Source organism: Scyliorhinus torazame, chromosome 5 (assembly GCF_047496885.1).
Source record: "Scyliorhinus torazame isolate Kashiwa2021f chromosome 5, sScyTor2.1, whole genome shotgun sequence".
NCBI classification, from domain to species: domain Eukaryota; kingdom Metazoa; phylum Chordata; class Chondrichthyes; order Carcharhiniformes; family Scyliorhinidae; genus Scyliorhinus; species Scyliorhinus torazame.
Window position 1 is genome coordinate 175,641,760 of NC_092711.1, and position 23,319 is coordinate 175,665,078.

The 23,319-nt window shown below is 46.2% G+C and overlaps 2 protein-coding genes and 1 long non-coding RNA gene across 4 annotated transcripts in view; 2 read left to right on the forward strand and 1 right to left on the reverse strand.

The window, feature by feature from the left end:
• The window catches only part of LOC140420748 (uncharacterized), a 77,988-nt gene that overhangs the window by 28,783 nt on the left and 25,886 nt on the right, over positions 1-23,319 (forward strand). The gene's annotated exons all lie outside the window — the stretch shown is intronic.
• Positions 4-2,762, forward strand: LOC140420750 (uncharacterized). Its single transcript, XR_011946544.1, has 3 exons — positions 4-338; positions 797-1,080; positions 1,867-2,762. It is a non-coding gene; the product is annotated as an uncharacterized lncRNA (long non-coding RNA).
• LOC140420747 (uncharacterized) lies at positions 2,911-12,646 on the reverse strand. Of its 2 annotated transcripts, none has more exons than XM_072504731.1 (2): positions 12,056-12,646; positions 2,911-9,581 (listed from the first exon to the last, which is right to left on the reverse strand). In XM_072504731.1, exon 2 carries the CDS (start codon positions 9,266-9,268, stop codon positions 8,204-8,206), a length of 1,065 nt encoding a protein of 354 aa, XP_072360832.1. In that variant the 5' UTR covers positions 9,269-9,581; positions 12,056-12,646; the 3' UTR covers positions 2,911-8,203. The 2 variants fall into 2 exon arrangements, with proteins under 2 accessions (XP_072360832.1, XP_072360833.1); XM_072504732.1 differs by having other exon boundaries at positions 12,052-12,646.

The following is a 23,319-nucleotide window of genomic DNA, read 5'->3' on the forward strand; positions in this document are numbered from 1 at the left end:
GCAGGCCCGGCGGGCGCAGACGAGCCCCGCCCCCAGTCGTTGTTTCCCCACCCCCTGCACATCAGCAGACAAGGTTTCCAGGCAACCGGCTGACGCTTCCGGCCAGAGCGAGAAGCCGCTCGGTGATCTCCATCTCCACCTGCGCATGTCCAAGGGAGACAGGGAACTGCGCAGCGCAGAGGAGAGCCCACCCTCTGACCTTCCTGCTCAGGTGTTCGCCAATGAGAAACTGGGAGGACCGGAAAGACTCTGGTCCTTAAGCCAATCAGAGCGCGGTTTTTGTGTGAATGACAATTGAGCTTCACACGGACTGAAACTGCCTGCTGTCTCCAACATCTGTGAGTAAAACACTTTCTTTTCTCCCCCTTTCCATTTCTTTTCTCATTCTCACCTTCAATTGGTCACTTGCAACAACTTAAGGGAAAGGAAGTGAATCCAGGGAGGGTGCAGACTCTGCAAAGCTTGGCCCAGGTCTCTCTCTCTGAAAGACATTGACATCCTTTGCTCCCTCAGCTTCACACATTTATTTGTCTGGCTAAAAGGATGGTCTCTTTCCTCACGTTCACAATTAAAGGGCTGGTTTCCCAGAGATGGCTGACCATTAAGGGAACAGCAAATTAATATCAGATCAAGAAATGTCCAGTGTTGTTATATGGTACAGATTAGATACATTATTTATGGTTGTGTAAAGTACATTGATTATTATTTCTAGTTTTGTAATCTGTAGCTACGTTATATAATTCCAGTCATCTCTTCCCTCAGAGTGTTGTTAATCTCTGGAATTATTTTCCCACAGGAACCAGTGGAGTCTGGGTTCATTGAATATATTCAAGGAAATTGGACAGAAATATTTTTTGGAATTTAAAGTGCCCAGTCTTTTTTTTTTCAATTGAGGGCCTCTCTCCCTTGGACATGTGCAGTTCCGGTCATCCGCTCGCCCGTGCGGTGGATAGAGCAGTTTCTTCAGCACGGGGGAATTGTGGGAGCTGCGGCCACCATTACTTCTCCGGAGCCCAGTCTCCAACCTCCTGGGACTGGGATGAAAAGTGAAGGGGTGGACATTGACCCCAACATGACAAGGTACATGTGGCTAGTAATTGGTTTTGATTGTGACACCTCCCCCCCACCCCCCTCACCAAAACATCTTTTTTTAAATTTAAAGTACCCAAATAATGTTTTTTTCCAATTAAGGGCCAATTTAGTATGGCCAATCCACTTACCCTGCACATCTTTGGGTTGTGGAAATAAGACCCACGCAGACACAGGGATTTTGTGTAAACTCCACACAGATCGAACCTGGGTCCTCGGCGCTGTGAAACTAGATAGATTTCTGATTGATGAGAGAGTTGAGGGTCACGGGGAACAGGTAGGAAAATGGACTGAAAAGTTAAGATGAGGAGTGAATTCTTCACTTTGGAATTCTCTACTCCAGAGGACTGTGGAGCCTCAGTCATCAAATATTTTCCAGATTGAGATTGATAGGTTGAGAGATGTTGAAGTCACCAAGGGATATGGGGGATAATGTGGGGAAATGGTGCTGAGCTAGATCGGCGATTGGGCTCAATACAGGGTTGAGCCAAAGTTCAGTGGGTCAAATGGCCGACTGCAGCTCATATTTGTTATGGTCGCTGTGTCCAGGACAGGAAACCGTGAACATGAATCTGTCAATCAGCCTGAATCAGTACCTTCAGGAGAATTGGGTGAATATTAGATACAGCCGAGTGAGAATGGAGGGAGAGTGTGTGGGATGCAGATTTACGGCATGTGGGGAATGAGTGGAAAGAATGTTCCATAGGAACCAGAATTGTCTGTTCTGAGTTTCTATCCTGTACTGACAGTGATAACTTTTGTAAATTGTTTTTACAGGATATTAGAAGAGGAGTAATTACAGACAGAAATCTCAAACATCACCTCTTGATCTGACAGTCACTTGATCCCTTGGAGAACACCCACCCGAGTGAGAATGTTCCAGTGCACTGACTGTGGAAAGAGCTTTAATCAGTTACACAGCCTGAAAAAACACCGCACTATTCACAGCGGCGGGGGAAGACTGTACAAATGTTCTCTGTGTGGGTAAGGCTTCAATTGTCTGACCTAGGGAGACACAAGGAGACCCAAAACATGGAGAAACAGTGGAAATGCTGGGACTGTGGTCAGGGATTCAAAGCCCCATCTGCACTGGAAGCTCATTGGCGCATTCACACTGGGAGGCACCATTCAGCTGCTGTGTGGGAAAGGATTCAGTCAGTCATTCACCCTGCAAACACACCAGAGGGTTCACACTGGGGAGAGGCCATTGAACTTTTCACAGTGTGCGAAGGGATTCACTCAATTATCCAGCCTGCAGAGGCACAAGTGGGTTCACACTGGGGAGAGGCCATTCATCTGCTCTCAGTGTGGGAAGGGATTCTGTGAATCATCCACACTGCGGTGACACCAGGGAGTTCACACTGGGGAGAAGACATTCAGCTGCTCTGAGTGTGGGAAGGGATTCAATCAATTACCTACCTTGACGTCCCACCGGCGAGTTCACACTGGGGAGAGACCATTCACCTGCTCTCAGTGTGGGAAGGGATTCACTCAATCATCCAGCCTGAAGTCACACCAATGAGTTCACACTGAGGAGAAGTCATTCACCTGCTCTCAGTGTGGGAAGGGATTCAGTGTTTCCTCATACCTGCTGAGACACCAACAAGTTCACAATTGATTCCAGGGGTTGGATTCTGCTGTTATTGTTTCTGCTTCAATTACATCCAGGACTGCATTTTGTTCATTCTGACACTTGGTGAAGAGGGAGGGTTGGAGGGTTTCTTTCTGCTGGACTTGGCAGTCTCATGACTTTGCCTCCAGTGGGCTCCAGTAACAAGAAAAATTAAAGATTCCATTAGGTCAAAGGAAGAGGCTCATTGATAGATTACAGATTTATTGCTTTATTGGTACCTTTAAGAATTGGTGCAGTAAAATTCTTAAATTCAGTTTCTAGACAGAAAATGGAATATCCACAAGGCAAAGTCATTGTTTCAGATAAAAATATGAGAATTGCTGTACAGCAACTTAATGTGTGTCAGAATCTAACACTTTCAAGAAAAATTGCATTAAAACCCTCAATGAATAAACCATTGTTCTACAAATACATCGAGTAATGAAAAAGTATCGCAGCCTTAGCAACAGAAACATTTACAAAATGTAGCAAAACCTTAGAAACAAGCAAGGTTAATGCAGAACATCTTGTCTTCAGAGGATTGGTACATGTGGCAGGAACATGTAGACATTTAATTAAATTGATAGACATTAATGAATTTTAAGTAATGACCAATGCCTGGATAACAAATCATGCTCCAAGTGACAGAGAGTTATTTGAATAAATCAGGAAGCCTCAGCTGAGAATTTGAAACCAATAAGGGGTTAGACCATCGATAAGAATTTCTTTAAGAATAAAGTTTCATGACTAAAGTTTGTTTTGTATTCATGCTTTAAGAAATTCTGAACCATCTATTCATTTCCTAATATTTTTTAATGTTTTTGTTTAACTCTCTTTATTATGTTTTGATGTTTTATTTGATGTGAATTTTGATTTGTTTTAATGGAAGAGAGTCAAGGTGGATAATTAGCAATAAAGTTGTATTTCTGGACACCTCCAATCAACCAGCTCTTGGGCTCATTTTTGAAGATAAAATAAGCGATCTTATTACTCAATTAGTTAGAATTATAGAAGTTTACAGCATGGAAACAGGCCCTTCGGCCCAACCAGTCCATGCCGCCCAGTTTTTTACCATTAAGCTAGTCCCAGTTGCCCGCACTTGGCCCATAACCCTCTATACCCATCTTACCCATGTAACCATCTAAATGCTTTTTGAAAGACACAATTGTACCCGCTTCTACTACTACCTCTGGCAGCCCATTCCAGACACTCACTACCCTCTGAGTGAAGAAATTGCCCCTCTGGGCCCTTCTGAATCTCTCCCCTCTCACCTTAAACCTATGCCCTCTAGTTTTAGACTCCCCTACCTTTGGGAAAAGATGTTGACTATCTACCTTATCTATGCCCCTCATTATTTTATAGACCTCTATAAGATCACCCCTAAGCCTCCTACGCTCCAGGGAAAAAAGTCCCAGTCTATCCAGCCTCTCCTTATAACTCAAACCATCAAGTCCCGGCAACATCCTAGTAAATCTTTTCTGCACTCTTTCTAGTTTACTAATATCCTTTCTATAATAGGGTGACCAGAACTGCACACAGTATTCCAAGTGTGGCCGTACCAATGTCTTGTACAACTTCAACAAGACGTCCTAACTCCTATATTCAATGTTCTGACCAATGAAACCAAGCATGCCGAATGCCTTCTTCACCACCCTGTCCACCTGCGACTCCACCTTCAAGGAGCTATGAACCTGTACTCCTAGATCTCTTTGTTCTATAACTCTCCCCAACGCCATACCATAGTTGCCAAAATAAATGGAACCCCGAGGATTGGAAACTTGTTTTAGAATTCAGCAAAGGAGGATCAAGAAACTCATAAAGAGAAAATTGAATATGAGAGCAAACTGGCTAGAAACATAAAAAACGACTGGAACAGCTCCTATAGGAATGTGAAAAGGGAAAGATTCGCAAAGACCAATGTGGGTCCATTCCAGGCAGAGACAGGAGAGTTTATAATGGGGAATAGGGAAATGACAGAGAAACTAAACAATGTGTGTCTGTCTCCATGGAAGAAGATACAGTAATTGTCCCCAAAACATGAGAGACCCAAGGGACCAGTGAGCACGAGGAACTGCAAGAGATTAGTATTAGTGAAGAAGTAGTACTGGAGAAATGAATGTGGTTGAAAGTTAATAAATCCCCAAAAGCTGATACTCTACATCCCAGAGCGTTGAAAGAGGTGGCTGTAGTGATAGTGGATACATTGGTGATCAGTGGCTGTAGAGATAGTGGATACATTGGTGATCAACTTTCAAAATTCTATAGGTTCTGGACTGGTTCCTGCAGATTGGAAGGTGGTAAATGTAACCCCACTATTTAAGGAGAGAGAAAGAAAACGGGGAACCACAGACCCATTAGCCTCACATCAGGAGGACGGAAAATGCTACAATCTATTAGAAAGGATGTGATAAAATACAAATTAGGAGCAACGGAGGAGGCCACTCGGCCCCTCGAGCCTGCTCCACTATTTAATATGTTCACAGCTAATCTGATTGTAACCTCAAATCCACATTCCCACCGACCCCCTGATAACCTTTCACCCCCTTGCTCATCAAGAATCGATCCAATTTTGTCTTCAAAATATTCAAAGATTTTGCTTCCACTGCCCTTTGAGGAAGAGAGTTCCAAAGACTCCCAACCCTCTGAGAATAAAGTTCTCCTCTGCCTTAAATGGAAAAGCTGTTACTTTTAAAGTGACTCCAATTTCTAGATTCTCCCACAAGAGGAAACATCCTTTCCACATCCACCCTGCCGAGGCCCCTCAGGATCTTACACGGTTCAATCAAATCACCTAAACTCCATCGGACACAAGCCCAGTCTGTCCAATCATTCCTCATAAGACCAGCCTCCAATTCCAGGTGTGAGTCCAGTAAACCTTCTCTGAACTGTTTCCAACACATTTACATCATTCCTTAAATGAGGACAATACTGTACACAGTGCTCCAGATGTGGTCTCACCAGTGTCCTGTATAACTGAAGCATAACCTCCCTACTTTTGTATTCAATTCCCCTCACAATAAACAATAACATTCTATTAGCTTTCCTAATTACTTGCTGTACCTGTACACTCGCCGTTTGTGATTCACGCTCTTGGACACCCAGATCCCTCTGAATCTCAGAGCTCTGCAATCTCTCACCATTTAGATAATAAGCAATTTTATTCTTCTGGCCAACTAGGACAAATTTACATTTTCCGACATTATTCACCATTTGGCAGATCTTTTCCCACTCACTTAACCTGTCTATATCCCTTTGTAGTCTCCTTATGTCCTCTTCACAATCTACTTTCCTACCCATCTTTATATCATCAGTGCCGGAGTTGGCCATTCAGCCCGTCGAGCCTGCTCCACCATTCAATACGATCATGGCTGATCATCCACTTCAATGCCTTTTTCCCCACACTATCCTCATATCCCTTTGTGTTATTGGGATTTAGAAATCTGTCAGTCTCTGCTTTAAACACACTCAGTGACTGAGCTCCCACAGCCCTCTGGGTAGAGAATTCCAAAGATTCACAACCCTCTGAGTAAAGAAATGCCTCCTCCGAGACCGGTCCTAAGTGACTTCCCCCTTAGTTTGAAATTGTGTCCCCTGGTTCCAGACTCTCCAACCAGGGGAAACCTCTCACTTGCACCCACTCTGTCTATTCCTTTATGGATTTTGTAAGTTTCAATGAAATCCCCTCTCATTCCTTGAAACTCTTGAGAAAAGAGGCCTAGTTTCCCCAATCCCTCTTCATAGGACAGTCCTACCAAACCTGGAACAAGTCTGGTGAAACTGTGTTGCTGTTCCTCTGTGCCAATACCTTTCCTAAGGCAAGGGGAGTAAAACTGCACACATTACTCCAGCTGTGGACTTAGCTTTTCATAATGATCGATGTCAAGGCCATCGGGCAGTATTCATTGAGGCACGTTGCCTGGTTCTTCTTTGGCCCTGGTATGATGGTGGTCTTCTTGAAGCAGATGGGAACCTCAGAACGGAGTAGGGAGAGGTTGAGGATGTCCGCAAACACACCCGTCAGTTGGTCCGCGCAGGATCTGGGTGCATGGCAGGGACTCCGTCAGGACCTGTCACTTTCCGAGGGTTCACTTTCAAAAAGGCCAATCTGGCTTTGGAGGCTCTGACGGTGGGCATGGGTGTGTCCAAGGCTCCTGGGGCGGTTTGTTGGTTTCCTGCTCGAAGTAAGCATAGAATGCATTGAGTTTGTCGGGGAGGGCTGCGCTGTTGCTGAAGACTCTACTCGTCTTTACTTTGCACCCATTATGTTATTTAAGCCTTGCCACAACCAATGAGAGTCCATGTCGTGAATCTGTGATTCCAGCTTAGTCTGGTATTGTCTCTTGGAGTTTGTGATGGCTTTGCGGAGTCATACCTAGATCTTTTGATGAGGTCAGGGTCGCCCGTCTTGAACTCCTCAGACGTGGCCTTCTGTAGGGAGTGAATCTCCCGATTAAACCACGGTTTCTGGTTGGGTAACGTACGCACTACCTTCTTTGACACACAATCTTCTACACACTTTCTGATGATGAAGTCTGTGTTGGTGCTGGCATACTCGTTTAGGTTGGCTGCTGAGTTCTTGAATATGGACCAGTCACTGACTCCAAGCAGTCGCGTAGGAGCTCGTGTTGCCTCGGACCTGCATTGCACAACCTTCTTAACCGGATTCTCTGCTTAAGTTTCTGCTTGTGTGCCAGGAGAGGGAGTGACATCTTGTAGTCCGATTTTCCGAAGTGCGGTCAGGAGATGGATCACCAGGCGCCCTTGTTGTTTGTGTAGCAGTGGTCAAGGATGTTCGGGTACCTGTTGGGACAGGAGCTGTGTTGGTGGAATTTTGGTAGTACACTTGAGGTTGGCCTGGTTAAAGTCCCCGGCTACGATGAACAAGACCTCCGGGTATTCTGTTTCATTATTATTTATAGCGGTTACAATTCATCAAGTGCCTTCTTCACTTCCGCCTGGGATGGGATGTAAACCGCCGTGATGATGGCAGAAGTGAACTCCGTGGAAGGTAGTTTGGATGGCACTTCGCAGTCGGGTATTCCAGGTCCGGGGAGCAGTAGTTCGCCAGGATCGCCACATCCTAGCAGCAGGAGGAGTTGGTGAGAAGACAAATCTCTCCACCCATTCCAGGTTCAGTCCTGGATGTGATTAACAGCAGGAATAACAGCAGAATCTAACCATCATCACTTGTGAACCCTTTGGTGTCTCAGCATGTTGGACGACTGAGTGAATCCCTCCCCACAGTGAGAGGTGAATGGCTTCTTTCCAGTGTGAACTCACTGGTGTCTCCGCAATGTGGATGATGTTTGAAACCTCTTTGTGCAGGGAGAGCAGCTGAACGGTCTCTCCTCAGTGTGAATGCGCTGGTCGGACATCAGTACCCGAGAGCTTTTAAACCCACTCCCATAGTCAGAGCATTTAAAGGGTCTCTCATTGGTGTGAGTGACATTGTGGTTCAGCAAGTGATGACCGAGTGAATCTTTTCCCAGTCGGAGAGGTGAACTATCTCTCCCCGGTGTGACCTCGCTCGTGTTTCATCAGGTTGGATGAGGTTCTAAAGCTCTTTGTGCAGTGAGAGCAGCTGAACGGTCTCTCCTCAGAGTGAACGCGCTGGTGGGACATCAGTCGCTGTGAGCTTTTGAAACCCCTCCAGCAGTCAGAGCATTTAAAGGGCCTGCTCTTGGTGTGAGTGACATTGTGTTTCAGCAGGCTGGATAATTGAGTGAAACCCATATCACAAACAGTGCAGATGAATGGCCTCTCCCCGGTGTGAACTCGTTCGTGTCTCCGCAGGTTGCCAATGTCAGTGAATCCCTTTTCACACTGAGAGCAGGTGAAAGGCCTCTCGCCAGTGTGAACTCGTTCGTGTCTCCGAAGGATGCCAATGTCAATGAATCCCTTTTCACACTGAGAGCAGGTGAACGGTCTCTCTCCAGTGTGAACCCGTTCGTGTTTCCGCAGGTTGCCAATGTCAGTAAATCCCTTTTCACACTGAGAGCAGGTGAAAGGTCTCTCTCCAGTGTGAACGCGTTCGTGCCTCCGCAGGCTGCCACTATCAGTGAATCCCTTTTCACACTGAGAGCAGGTGAAAGGCCTCTCTCCAGTGTGAACTCGTTCATGTCTCCGCAGGTTGCTAATGTCAGTGAATCCCTTTTCACACTGAGAGCAGGTGAAAGGCCTCTCTCCAGTGTGAACACTCTGGTGGCTCTGCAGTCTGGATAACTGAGTGAATCCCTTCCCACAGTCAGAGCAGGTGAACGGCCTCTCCCCAGTGTGAACTCGTTCGTGTCTCCGCAGGTTGCCAATCTGAGTGAATCTCTTTTCACACTGAGAGCAGGTGAAAGGCCTTTCTCCAGTGTGAACTCTCTGGTGGCTCTGCAGTCTGGATAACTGAGAGAATCCCTTCCCACAGTCAGAGCAGGTGAACGGCTTCTCTCCAGTGTGACTGCATTGATGCCTTTCCAGCCCGTACGGGCCTTTGAATCCCTTCCCACAATCCTCACATTTCCATGGTTTCTCCATGGTCCGGGTGATCTCACCGCGTTGGACGATCAGTTGAAGCCTCATCCACACACAGAACACCTATACAGTCTCTCCCTGATGTGAACGGTGTAGTATTTTTTCAGGCTGTGTCATTGGTTAAAGCTCTTTCCACAGTCAGTGCTCTGTAATAGTCTCACACGGGTGTGTGTGTGTCTCAGTGCTTTTCCAGACACACTGATGTTTAAAATATCTTGAAGCAGACAGAATAGACAAACATTTCTCCTTCTAGATTCAAAGGCCGATGATCTTCAGTTCCCAAGAATTGAGTGACTCAGTCAGTTCTTGACATGATATTTAGTTTGAGATATCGGCCTGAAACTCCTCTCGTTCTAACTTCCTGCAAACAGAAATAGTAATCGTTGTCAGTGCAGGATAGAAATTCAGAACAGACAATTCTAGATAATATTGAACATTCTTTCCTCTCTCTTTCCCTGAAATGCTCTAAATCTCAATCCCACATTCTCCATTCTCACTCTGCTGTACCTAATATTCACCCTCCCAATTCTCCTGAAGGCGCTGATTCAGGCTGATTCACAGATCCGAGCTTCCTGTCCTGGACACAGAGACCTGAAAATCTTCATGCAGGCTGCCAGACAGATATATGTCTATATTACTGGATGAAAAATGTGTGTAATAAACAGACTGTATTCACTTACTTTCCCTCCCAATTTTCCTGAAGGTGCTGATCAACAAATCTAAACTCACTAAAACCTGCACAAGAGTAGAGAATCTCCATATAAGTACATTTACTGATTAGAGATAGGGAAATTCTGAGGAAGAATTTTATTCGTCCATGGAGTGGTCATGACAGGGAACTCACTGCCCACAAGGGTTGCGGAAGTCGAGATGATCAAAAATTTAAAATAAAATAAGATGGTTACTTGAAGAAAATAAACTTGCAGGTGAACAGGGATATCGAGGGGGAATGGGACTGACTGGATTGCTGTACAGAGAATCAGCATTGACTTGAGTTACCAAATGGATTCTGTCAGTGCTGTAATGACTGTATGACTGGAAATATATAATGTAGGTACAGTACTATTTACAAAACTAGAAATAATAATACATGTATTTTATTACAGAACCAATAATATATATAATACATACCACATAACAACACGAGACATATCTCTGTCTGATAGTAAATTTTTAAAAATTAATTTATGGGATGTGGACAATGCTGGTCAGGCCAGCATTTATTGCCCATCCCCAGTTGCCCTTCCGAAGTAGTGGTGAGCTGCCTTCTTGAACCGCTGCAGTCCTTGAGGTGTTGGTACATCCCGTGCTGTTTTTTTTTAAATTTGTTTTTTATAAATTTAAAGTACCCAATTCATTTTTTCCAATTGAGGAGCAATTTAGTGTTGCCAATCCACCTACCCTGCACATCTTTGGGTTGTGGGGGTGAAACCCATGCAAACACGGGGAGAGTGTGCAAACTACAGACGGACAGTGACCCAGAGCCGGGATCGAACCTGGAACCTCGGCGCCGTGAGGCAGCAGCGCTAACCACTGCTCCACCATGCTGCCCTACATCCCCTGTGTTGTTAAGGAGGGAATTCCAAGATGTTGCCCCAGGGACAGTGAAGGAATGGCAATATATTTCCAAGTAAGGGTGGTGTGTAACTTGGAAGTGAACCTCCAGGTGGTGAGGTTCCCAGGTATCTGCTGCTCTTGTCCTTCTAGATGGTGGTGGTTGTGGGTTTGGAAGGTGCTGTCTGAGGAACCTTTGGGAGTTACCGCAGTGTATCTTGGACATGGTATACACGGCTGCTAATATTTGTCGGTGGTGGAAGGTTTAAATGTTTGTGGAAGGTTTGATGTTGGTTGTGGCGGGTTTCAGCGATGGGAATGCCACTGAATGTCAAGGGGTGGTGGTTAGATCCTCTCTTGTCGGAAATGGTCATTGCCTTGCACTTGTGTAGCACGAATGTAACTTGCCACTTATCTGCCCAAGTCTGGATATTGTCCAGGTCTTACTAAATTTGGACATGGACTGCTTCATTATCTGAGGAGTTCAGAATGGTGCTAAGGATTGTGCAGTCATCCGCAAACATCACCACTTCTCATCTTATGATGGGAGATAATTAATGAAGCAGCTGAAGATGGTTGGGCCTAGGATGCTGCCCTGAGGAACTCCTGCAGTGATGTCCTGGAGCTGAGATGATTGACCTCCAATCACCACAACCATCTTCCTTTGTGCCAGGTATGACTCCAACCAGTGGAGAGTTATCCCCTGAATCCCATTGACTCCAGTTTAGCTGGGGCTCCTTGATGCTATACTCAGTCAAATGCTGCCTTCATGACAAGGGTAGTCACTCTCACCTCACTTCTGGCATTCAGCTCTTACGTCCAAGTTTGAACCAAGGCTGTAATGAGGTCAGGAGCTGAGTGACCCTGGCAGAACCCAAACTGAGCGTCCAGGAGCAGGTTATTGTAGAATAAGTGCCACTTAATAGGACCTTTGATGACTCCTTCCATCACTATGCTGATGATGGAGAGTATTCCGACAGGGAAGTAATTGGCTGGGTTGGATTTGGCCTGTTTACTGGCCCCTTTAATGTCAGCCATCTCCTGGAGAAACCAGCCCTTTAATTGTGAACATTGGGAAAGAGACCATCCTTTTAGCCAGACAAATAAATGTGTCAAGCTGAGGGAGGAAAGGATGTCAATGTCTTTAAGGGTGAGAGAGAGAGACCTGGGCCAACCTTTCCAGAGTCTGTACCCTCCCTGGATTCACTTCCTTTCCATTCAGTTGCTGCATGTTACCGATTGACGGTCAGAATGAGAAAAGAAAGTGTTTTACTCACAAACCTCGATCATCCCAACAGTCCTCATATTCTGCCTCCTGGAGCGGTCCTCGAGGGCCTCCACTTCTCTCTGTCTTTTCTGGCTGCTCATCATTATCCCCCCATCTCCACCCCCAGCGAGGTCAGCCAATCCTCGTGCTCTGCCACCAACTCCTCCACCTGCACGGTAGCACGGTAGCATTGTGGATAGCATAATTGCTTCACAGCTCCAGGGTCCCCGGTTCGATTCCGGCTTGGGTCACTGTCTGTGCGGAGTCTGCAGATCCTCCCAGTGTGTGCGTGGGTTTCCTCCGGGTGCTCCGGTTTCCTCCCACAGTCCAAAGATGTGCAGGTTAGGTGGATTGGCCATGATAAATTGCCCTTAGTGTCCAAAATTGCCCTTAGTGTTGGGTTATGGGGATAGGGTGTGGAGGTGTTGTCCTTGGGTAGGGTGCTCTTTCCAAGAGCCGGTGCAGACTCGATGGGCCGAATGGCCTCCTTCTGCACTGTAAATTCTATGATAATCTATGAAAATGTTGGAGACAGGAGTCTGTGTGCAGCTCCAGCTCATTCAGGGTTGGAGGAACAACTGGTTTGTTCGGCAAAAACCTCCATGTCCGGCTTCCGCATTGAGACAATGGGAGAGCTCTGATTGGTGGAGAGACAGAATCTTTCCGGTCCTCCAGGTCTTCCCATTGGTCAACACCTGAGCGGGCAGGTCAGCGGAAGTAAGCATCCCTGCGCATGCGCCGCAGCCCCTCTCCCTGAGACATGCGCAGTGCCGGGTCAGGGGAGGGGAAATCACCGACGGCCGGAACTGTCAGCCGGTTCCCTGGAAACCGTCTCGAGAATGTGTTGGGGGAAGAGGGAACAGAGGATGGGGGCGGGGGATCGCGTGTGCGCACGCTGGCGTGTGCGCTCTCATGCAATGACGTCACCGCGGAGCGGATTGATTCCTATTGGCTGATTTAGAGGATGAGCTCCTTTGTGATGTCACACTGTTGAGGTTGATCAATGGTTTTCAGACTAAAACTTCCTCCTCTGGGCAACATCACCCCCACAACCCAAAGATGTGCGGAGTAGGTGGATTGGTCACACTAAATTACCCCTTAATTGAAAAATAATAATTGGGTACTCTAAATTTATTTATTTTTAAAAAATTAAAACTTTTGAATTTGCTACCGCTTATCGTAGGACTATTACCTCTTGTTCTCGAATGCCCCACAAGAGGCAGCAGCCGCTCCAAGTCTACTTTATCTTTCCATTTATTTTCTCATTCTGAGGGGACATTGGTGACTTGCAGCAGCTGAAGAGAAAGGAAGTGAATCCAGTCTGTATGTTCCACACATTTTGAGTTCAGTAACATAGACATATTTCTGTCTGGCAGTCTGCATGGAGATTTTCAGGCCTCTCCAAGACGGGGAGCAGGAATCTGTCAGTCAGCCTGAATCAGCACCTTTAGAGAATTAGGAGGATGAATATTACAGCAGAGTGAGAATGGAGGGAGAGTGTGTTGGATGGAAACTAGAATTGCCAGATCTCAATTTCCATTTGTAAATTCCTTTTACAGGATATTAGATGAAGATTTGCATAAAAAAACCTAACGCCACTTCAGGATTTGGAAGAGTCACTTGGTTTATCAGGACCTGAATATCATCAGGAGAACCATCACTGCAAAAGATACTTCTGGGGTTAAGGATTGCCAGTCAGGCGAAGGAACAGAATGGAAGTAAACAGGAACGAAGAATCACATTGGGCTGGTTCCAGGAGAATTGAGTGACAACTTCAGTGACATAACCATGGAGTGTGATGTTTGATTGTCTTAAAAGTAAAAGGGCAACATTCTATTTATAATTCAAGGGATATGTTCCCTATAAAAATAGTGTTTAGGCATTGTTGCTTCTAGTTTGTTGCAGTAAAAGTCATAAAACCTGAAGTTTTTGTCTTATGACTCATTATTTGTTCACTGGGTTTAGAATTTATCTTTTAAAATTCCTGATCTTTTCAACCATCTTACACAGTTGGTCTTGAGTAACAAGTTTCAACTTCCCATTTAAGCCTCAGACAACTTGCTGTCTCTCTGTTGCTCTTGTCAATGACAGCCCAGTAACAGAGCTGAGGGCTGGAGATGCTGTGACCCCTTGTCGGAACTGGAATCAGTAGAAAGAAGAACCATAGTTTCTGGTTGAACTTTGTGTTAGCTGTCCGACCATCATACAATAGCTAACCAGGTAATATGTTGTGATGAGGGTTTAGAAACAGACCCTGGGTAGACAAGTTCATTGAAGCTGTGGTCTTGTCAGCGAAACTAGGCGTCCAACAGCCACAGAGACCTCTAATATTGGACACTGGGTTTAATCCTGTTCTGTATTAAACAGACATATTTGGTGATTCTGATATAGTTAATCTGACCCTTTATTCATTCAATTCCAAAAGTGAATAACATTGATTCAAGTACAGTGACTACCTTGCCAATCTGTCAATAAAGTGATGTCAGTTAATGCAGATCTGTGTCTGAACTGAATTCCATTACTTAGTCATGTTACTGAATCGACTGTCTCTCTCTTCTCTCCTCTCTCTCTCTCCTGCCTCTCAGTCTCTGGTGCTCCTCTCTCTCTCTGGTGTCTCTCACTCCCTCTGCTTCCTCTCTCTCCCTCTGTCTCTCTCAGCTGCCACTCACTCTCTCTCTTCAGTGCTTAGGAAGGCAGGTGGGATAGTTTCCTTTGGTAGCCAAGGGCTGAGATGATAAGAACAGGGAAATTGTGCTGGAACTGCATCAACCACCAGTTAGACCACAGCCATATTACAGGAAGGATGTGATCACACGAGAGAGACAGCAGAGGAGATTTATTTATTTAAATTTAGAGTACCCAATTACTTTTTTCCAATTAAGGGGTAATTTATTGTGGCCAATCAACCTACCCTGCACAACCTTGTGTTGTGGGGGCGAAACCCACGTGAACACGGGGAGAATGTGCAAACTCCACACGGACAGTGACCCAGAGTCGGGATCGAACCTGGGGACCTCATGCTGCCCGTTGCAGAGGAGATTTATGATGACGTTAACAGGGATGGAGAATTTTAACTATGAGGAAATATTGGATGTCCCCAGTGTGAATTCGCCGGTGTATAGTGAGTTGCTCCGATCGCATGAATCTCGTCCCACAGTGAGAGCACCTGAATGGTCTCTCATCAGTGTGAACAAGCTGATGGGATATCAGTTCCCTGGACGTTTTATAGAATTTCCCACAGTTTAGACATTTGAAAGGTCTGTCTTTAATAATAATCATCTCTATTGTCACAAGTAAGCTCACATTAACATTGCAATGAAGTGAAAAGCCTCGAGTCGCCACATTTTGCCGTCTGTTCGGGTACACGGAGGGAGAATTCAGAATGTCCAAATTACCCAACAGCTCGTTAGATAAACTCGGTCAGTTCTCACTGGAACAACAGAGGTTGAGAGGCAAGCTGATAGAGGTTTACAAGATTATGAGTCGTATGGACAGAGTGGATAGTCAAGTGCTCTTTCCTAGGGTAGCAGAGTCAAGTACTCGGGGACATAGGTTTAAACTGTGCGGGGAAAAGTTCAGAACAGATGTGCGAAGCAGGTTTTTTACACGGTGGGAAATATATGGAACATGCTGCCTGGGGAGGTGGTGGGAGCAAGTACGGTAGCGGCATTTAAGGGACATCTAGATAAATATATGAATAGGGTGGGAGTGGAAGGATATGGACTTCAGAAGTGCAGACGGTTTTAGTTTAGGCAGTTACCATGGTCGGTGTAGGCTTGGAGGACCGAAGGGTCTGTTCCTGTGCTGTATTCTATGTTTTTTTAAATTTAGAGTACCCAATTCATCTTTTCCAATTAAGGGGCAATTTAGCATGTTCAATCTAACTACCCTGCACATCTTTTGCGTTGTGGGGGTGACATCCATGCAAACACGGGGCGAATGTGCAAACTCCACACGGACAGTGACCCAGAGCTGGGATTGAACCTGGGACCTCGGTGCCGTGAGACTGCAGTGCTACCACTGCGCCACCGTGCTGCTCTTGTATTGTTCTATGTTCACCTCTTTTGGGACTCATGGGAGGAAACCGGAGCACCCGGAGGAAACCCACGCAGACACGGGGAGAACATGCAGACTCTGCACAGACAGTGACCCAAGTCGGGAATCGAACCTGGGACCCTGGCGCTATGAAGCAACAGTGCTAACCACTGTGCTACTGTACCACCCCAATATGATCCCACTAGTATTTCAGCAAGGCGGATGACTGCAGGAATCCCTTCCCACAATCAGATGAATGGCCTCTCCCCAGTGTGAATTCACTGGTGGACAGTGAGTTGAGATGATCGCCTGAACCCAGTCCCATAGCGAGAGCACCTGAACGGTCTCTCATCAGTGTGAATATGTTGATGGGACATCAGCTCCCAGGAGCCTTCATAACATTTCACATAGTCTGGGCATTTAAAATGTCTCCCATCAGTGTGAACATGTTGATGGTACATCCGTTTTCCAGAGCTTTTAAAGCACTTCACACAGTGCAGACATTTGAAAGGTATTTTGTCAGTGTGAACTCGCTGGTGTCTCAGCAGGGTGGATATATGAGTGAATCCCTTCCCACACTCAGTGCAGGCAGATGGTCTCTCCCCGGTGTGAACTCGCTGCTGTTTCAGTCGCTTGGATGAATCAATGAATCCTTTTCCACACACAAACCAGGTGAACAGGTTCTCCCAGTGTGAACCCGCTGTTGTGTCAGCAAGTTTGATGACCAAGTAGATCCCTTCCCACACACGGAGCAGATGAATGGTATCTCCCCAGTGTGAGTGCGTCGATGAGTTTCCAGCTCAGACGGGAAACCAAAATGCCACCTCACAATCCCCACATTTCCACGGTTCCGCGCCAGTGTGATTGCGCTTGTGTCTTGACACGCCAGAAGATTGGCTGAAACCTTGTCCACACACACAACACATCTATGGTTTCTCTCCACTGTGAATGGTGGTTTTTCCTTCGATGTGAATCGATGGAATTCACTGCCCAGTGAAGCAGTTGAGGCTTCTCCATTAAATGTTTTCAAGATAAAGATAGATAGTTTTTTGAAGAATAAAGGTTATGGTGTTCTGGCGGGAAAGTGAAGCTGAGTCGACAATACATCAGCCATGATCTCATTGAATGGCGGAGCAGGCTCGAAGGTCCAGATGGCCTACTCCTGCTTCCAGTTCTTATGTTCTTCTATTATGTTCAAAACCTGCTGATATTCAGTAAGGATAACTTAAGCGACTCCGTCAGATCCTGATGTGATGTTTCCCGAATGCAAACCTTCCCCTTCCAATATCCTGTGAAATCAGTTTAGACAGAAAAAAGGAGTGAGAGAAAATCCAGAAAAACACAAAGGTGGATTGTGAAATTGAGCTGAAATCTGGTCATTTGTGAGGCTGGCACTAGGAAAAGGTGACCTTGAAAACTGCTAGATGTTCACAAAAGAACAACTGATTCACTGATGTAGTTCAGGGAAGGGAACCTTCCACAGGTCTGGGCCAGAAATGTTTCAGGCCTCTGTGGGGGGGGGGGGGGAGGAGAGTGAGAAAAGATTGAGAACAGAGGCGGAGAAGGAGAGGGAATTTATATTTCCAAAATCTGAGATTCAGGCTAATAGACTAGAAGGGCTTGAGGTTCATAAGGAGGAGGTGTTAACAATTCTGGAAAGGGTGAAAATAGATAAGTCCCCTGGGCCAGATGGGATTTATCCTAGGATTCTTTGGGAAGCTAGGGAGGAGATTGCTGAGTCTTTGGCTTTGATCTTTAAGTCACCTTTGTCAACAGGAATAGTGCCGGAAGACTGGAGGATAGCAAATGTTGTCCCCTTGTTCAAGAAGGGGAACATAGAACATAGAACATAGAAAATACAGGACAGAACAGGCCCTTCAGCCCACGATGTTGTGCCAAATCTTTGTCCTAGATTAATCATAGATTATCGGAGTAGAGACAACCCCGGTAACTATAGACCAGTGAGCCTTACTTCTGTTGTGGGCAAAATCTTGGAAAGGTTTATAAGAGATAGCGTATATAATCATCTGGAAAGGAATAATTTGATTAGACATAGTCAACACGGTTTCGTGAAGGGTAGGTCGTGCCTCACAAACCTTATTGAGTTCTTTGAGAAGATGACCAAACAGGTGGATGAGGGTAAAGCAGTTGATGTGGTGTATATGGATTTCAGTAAAGCGTTTGATAAGGTTCCCCACGGTAGGCTACTGCAGAAAATACGGAAGCATGGGATTCAGGGAGATTTAGCAGTTTGGATCAGAAATTGGCTAGCTGGAAGAAGACAAAGGGTGGTGGTTGATGAGAAATGTTCAGACTGGAGTCCAGTTACTAGTGGTGTACCACAAGGATCTGTTTTGGGGCCACTGCTGTTTGTCATTTTTATAAATGACCTGGAGGAGGGCGTAGAAGGATAGGTGAGTAAATTTGCAGATGACACTAAAGTCGGTGGAGTTGTGGACGGTGCGGAAGGATGTTACAAGTTACAGAGGGACATAGATAAGCTGCAGCGCTGGGCTGAGAGGTGGCAAATGGAGTTTAATGCAGAAAAGTATGAGGTGATTCATTTTGGAAGGAATAACAGGAAGACAGAGTACTGGGCTAATGGTAAGATTCTTGGCAGTGTGGATGAGCAGAGAGATCTCGGTGTCCATGTACATAGATCCCTGAAAGTTGCCACTCAGGTTGAGAGGGTTTTTAATAAGGCGTACGGTGTGTTAGCTTTTATTGGTAGAGGGATTGAGTTTCGGAGCCATGAGGTCATGTTGCAGCTGTACAAAACTCTGGTGCGGCCACATTTGGAGTATTGCGTGCAATTCTGGTCACTGCATTATAGGAAGGATGTGGAAGCATTGGAAAGGGTGCAGAGGAGATTCACCAGAACGTTGCCTGGTATGGAGGGAAGATCTTAGGAGGAAAGGCTGAGGGACTTGAGGCTGTTTTCATTAGAGAGAAGAAGGTTAAGAGGTGACTTAATTGAGGCATACAAGATGATCAGAGGATTGGATAGGGTGGTCAGTGAGAGCCTTTTTCCTCGGATGGTGATGTCTAGCACGAGGGGACATAGCTTTAAATTGAGGGGAGATAGATCTAAGACAGACGTCAGAGGTAGGTTCTTTACTCAGAGAGTAGTAAGGGTGTGGAATACCCTGCCTGCAACAGCAGTGGACTCACCAACACTAAGGGTATTCAAATGGTCATTGGATAGACATATGGACGATAAGGGAATAGTGTAAATGGGCTTTCGAGTGGTTTCACACGTCGACGCAACATCAAGGGCCGAAGGGCCTGTACTGCGCTGTAATGTTCTATGTTCTAACCAGAACATTGACAGAATCTCCCAAACCCTCAACCTCCGCCTCCTTGAAGGACCAGGATATCGGGTCTGTGAACACCATCACATCCAGGTTCTCCTCCAAGGCACACAGTTCTGACAGTAAGTAATGGGTGAGCAGAAACTTTCTCCACTTCAACATTGGGAAGACATTGCGTTCAGCCCCTGTAACAAACTCCATTTATTAGCCACTGACTCCATCCCTCACCCTGGTCATTGTTTTGAGATTGAGATTGAGATTGTCCAAATGGTTGGTGTGATAATTGACCCTGTGATTAGCTCCCAACCACATATTTACATAATCTTGAAGACTGGATTCCACCTCAGTAACATTGCCTGACTCCACCTAAGGCTCAGAGCATCTGTTGCTAAAACTCTGATCTATTCCTTCGTTATCTCTGAGAGATCTATGCTCCTCTAATTGATACTTCTGAGTATTCCTGATTTTATTTACTCTGTCTTAGGTGGCATCACCTGAAGGTGCCAAGACCACAAGACTTTGTAAGGTGCACCTTGTACACCACCTTCAGCGGTATCAGCCCCAGCCTTGCACACAAAGCCGAGGCGTTTAGCCTCCGCAGCACACACCCTCCTCCAGCGCCACACCCAGCTTTTCCTCCCACTTCGCCTTAACCCCTCCATGGACACCCAATCCTCCTCCAAAACCCTCCTGTAAATCACCGAGACGATCCCTGTCGCTTAGGATGACCACTCGTGTGCCCTACTGAACTTATCTTTACCCCTTGTCATTGTCAGCAGTCCCTTCTTGGTGCAATATGTAGATAGTCCAACGAGGGAAGGGGCAGTACTGGATCTGGTATTGGGGAATGAGCCTGGACAGGTGGTTGAGGTTTCAGTAGGGGAACATTTTGGGAGTAGTGAGCATAATTCCATATGTTTTAGGGTACATTTGCCACAGATGTTTGGGCACATAAGGCAGGACGTCCCTTGAGGTAGTAGGATCCAGAGAGCAGGATTTACATCCTTTTCTTTCCTTCCCTGCTTCCACCCTGTCTCATCATTAAGACACTGGGACTCAAAGGGTGACCCAGTTTGATGGACAGTTTGTCTCTATTCGAAACAACGGGGGACAAGCTCCACCCAGCTCTAAAAATATTGCCCCCAACGTGATGGCAGCCGCACATGCTCAGTGCTGCACATTGCCCCCAATAAAGATGGTGATCATTAACCGGGACGACTTAAGGGATCTTTGGCCCCGCTCAGTACAAATAGGATTGATGAGTTTTTGAGGGAGTTTGTAGATGACAGAACCTGTATCGAAATCGTCCCGTCCACATGCCGGCTCGTTCTTACGCTCCGATCTGTGATTTTTCCGCTTACAAATTACAGAACCGAGAAAAAAAGCATCCACCCCTCGCCATTTCCCGCATTGCGCATGCTTCTTACTGCCCCTCATTCGCTCCGATTGGTTGGAGGACCAGCTGCTCCCATTCGGTCCTCCAGTCACGCCCCCTATTACTAGTGGTCCGGAGCCGCTGTCAATCATTCCCCTGGGCATTGTGATCTGGAGCATGTGCAGTGCGGTTGATGAGGTGAGACAGTAGCGCGCAGCCGCAATGCTGTTGTTCGTCTGGAGGAGAGTCCTTCGTCCCGCGGAAGCAAAGTTAGTGTCAGGTGGTGGGAGGCAGAATCCGCAAACCCTTCACAATCATTGTCAGCTCCCTGATTTGCAGCTGCGGGGCTTCTCCCTCCTAGGAACAGGCCCAGGTTAAAGGTCACCATCCTGCTTCAGCGACTGGAGGATGGTTCACATCAGAGGATGGGGGAGGGGGGAGACAATAAATAAGAGCTCACACTTTGCACTCAAATCAATGAGGACTCTGATCTCTGGAAAGGAAGGAAGCCCTGGGAGGTGGGCGGGGAGGATTCGCAAACACCCGCTGGAGGCCCCAAACCGCCAAGAAGAACCCACAGATCCTGATTTTGCAGCTCCTGGGGCTTGTTTGCTTCAGCTGTGGCCGTCTTGGTGAAACAACAGAGTGGGCGGAGCATCAGGATTCCAGTGACCAGGAGAGAAAATTACCCATTTATTCTCACTCTACACAGAGGGACTTGAGAACTGAACCCAGCCAGAGTGGAGGGAGCGGGTAAACTGTAAGGAAAGGAATTTTGAAGATGGTTTGAAAGGTTTGGCAGACTGACAAACTCTCATGGTGAAAATTAAAGGTAAGCTTGCATGGGTCTGTGTGAAGAGGTGGGCGGTGTTGGGTGGGCTGCTGACAGAAATGTGAGGCCAGGGAGGGGGTGGTTGGCTGCCAGAACCGTTGGAACAGAGTTCTACATAGGTCCAGTTGATGAGTCAGACACCCAAGCAGCAAACCTCAGTGGATTCAAATATGGCCCATAAAATGTGGGCTGGTTTGTCACCCTGGGGTTTGGATTCCAGCATAGGGAGGAGGGAGAATGGATGTGATGAGGATTTACTGTTTCGCAAAAACAAGTGCAGAAAATCTGTTCCGTACAAATGAGAATTGTCTCTCCTTCATTTTTATTCGGTATTGACAATGATGATGTTTATAAACTCTTTTTATGGGAAATTTGAAATCTACAGGTGTGAAATCGTCCAACCTGGAGAGACACAAGGACATCCACACCATAGACAAACCATGGAAATGTGGGGCCTGTGAGAAGGCATTCATATCTCCATCCCAACTGGAAACTCATCTGCGTAGTCACTCAGGGGAGAGACCTTTCACCTGCTCCATGTGTGGGAAACAATTTAATCGATTGTTCAACCTTCACACACACCAGCGAATTCACACTGGAGAGCGGCCATTCATCTGCTCTGTGTGTATGAAGGGATTCAGCAGTTCATCACAAACGTGGTCACACTGGGGAAAGACCGTTCATCTGCTTCAAGTGAGTGAAGAGATTTACTAATTCATCTGACCTTCTAACACACCAGCAAGTTCACACCGGGGAGAGGCCTTTCAACTGCTCCATGTGTGGGAAGGGATTCACGCTGTCACAAAACCTAATGAGACACAGGCGAGTTCACAAATAACTTTTGGGAGTAGATTCAGCTGAACGGATGATCTCAGTGTCAGTGACAAAGAAATCAATGAGCTCCTTGCACTTGTTCGAAGTCAGGAGAGAGATTTAAGAAGATGATCATGAAGAACAGAATCTGGGTTGTCCTTGCTTCCAGGAACAATCCAGAAATAGTGACCAGTTTAGGCAGAGGAGAGCAGAGCCAGGTAGAGCTGGATGTGTTGCTGCTGCCTCTGGTAATCAACAGTTCAACCAGTTGATAAGACTGCGCCAAGTGAAAAGGGAATTGGTAAGAGTGAGAAAATGGGCAGCAAATGATCTCAAGTTTACAGATGATAAAAGTTGGGATGCTGGTCAGGAGTGTGTTGCAATCATCAAGTTTAAAGATAACAGTTGCATAGATGTTGGTTTCAGAGCAGACACACTGAGGTGAGGGCTAGGGCAGGCAATATTATTGAGCTGGATATAAACAGTCTTAGTGATGGTGCAAATATGTAGTCAAAAGCTCATCTGGTCAAATATGACATTGAAATCTGCATTAGTCACACACAGTGCGCATACCACCTACAAGATGCACTGCAGCAACTCATCAAGGCTCTTTGGACAGTACTTTTCAACCCTTGACCACCTCATACGACAAGCACAGCAGACACATGAGAACACCATCACCTGCAGGTTCCCCTCCAAGCCACACAACATCCTGACTTGGAACTATGTCACTGTTTCTTCACTGTTGTAGGGTGAAAATCCTGGAACTCCCACCCTGGCCACACTGTGGCTCAACCTACACATCATGTATTTCAGCGGTTTGAGAAGACAACTCACCACCATCTTCTCGAGGGCAATTAGGAGTGGGCAATGATTTTCCCCAGCAATATCCACTCCCTGTGAAAGGATAAA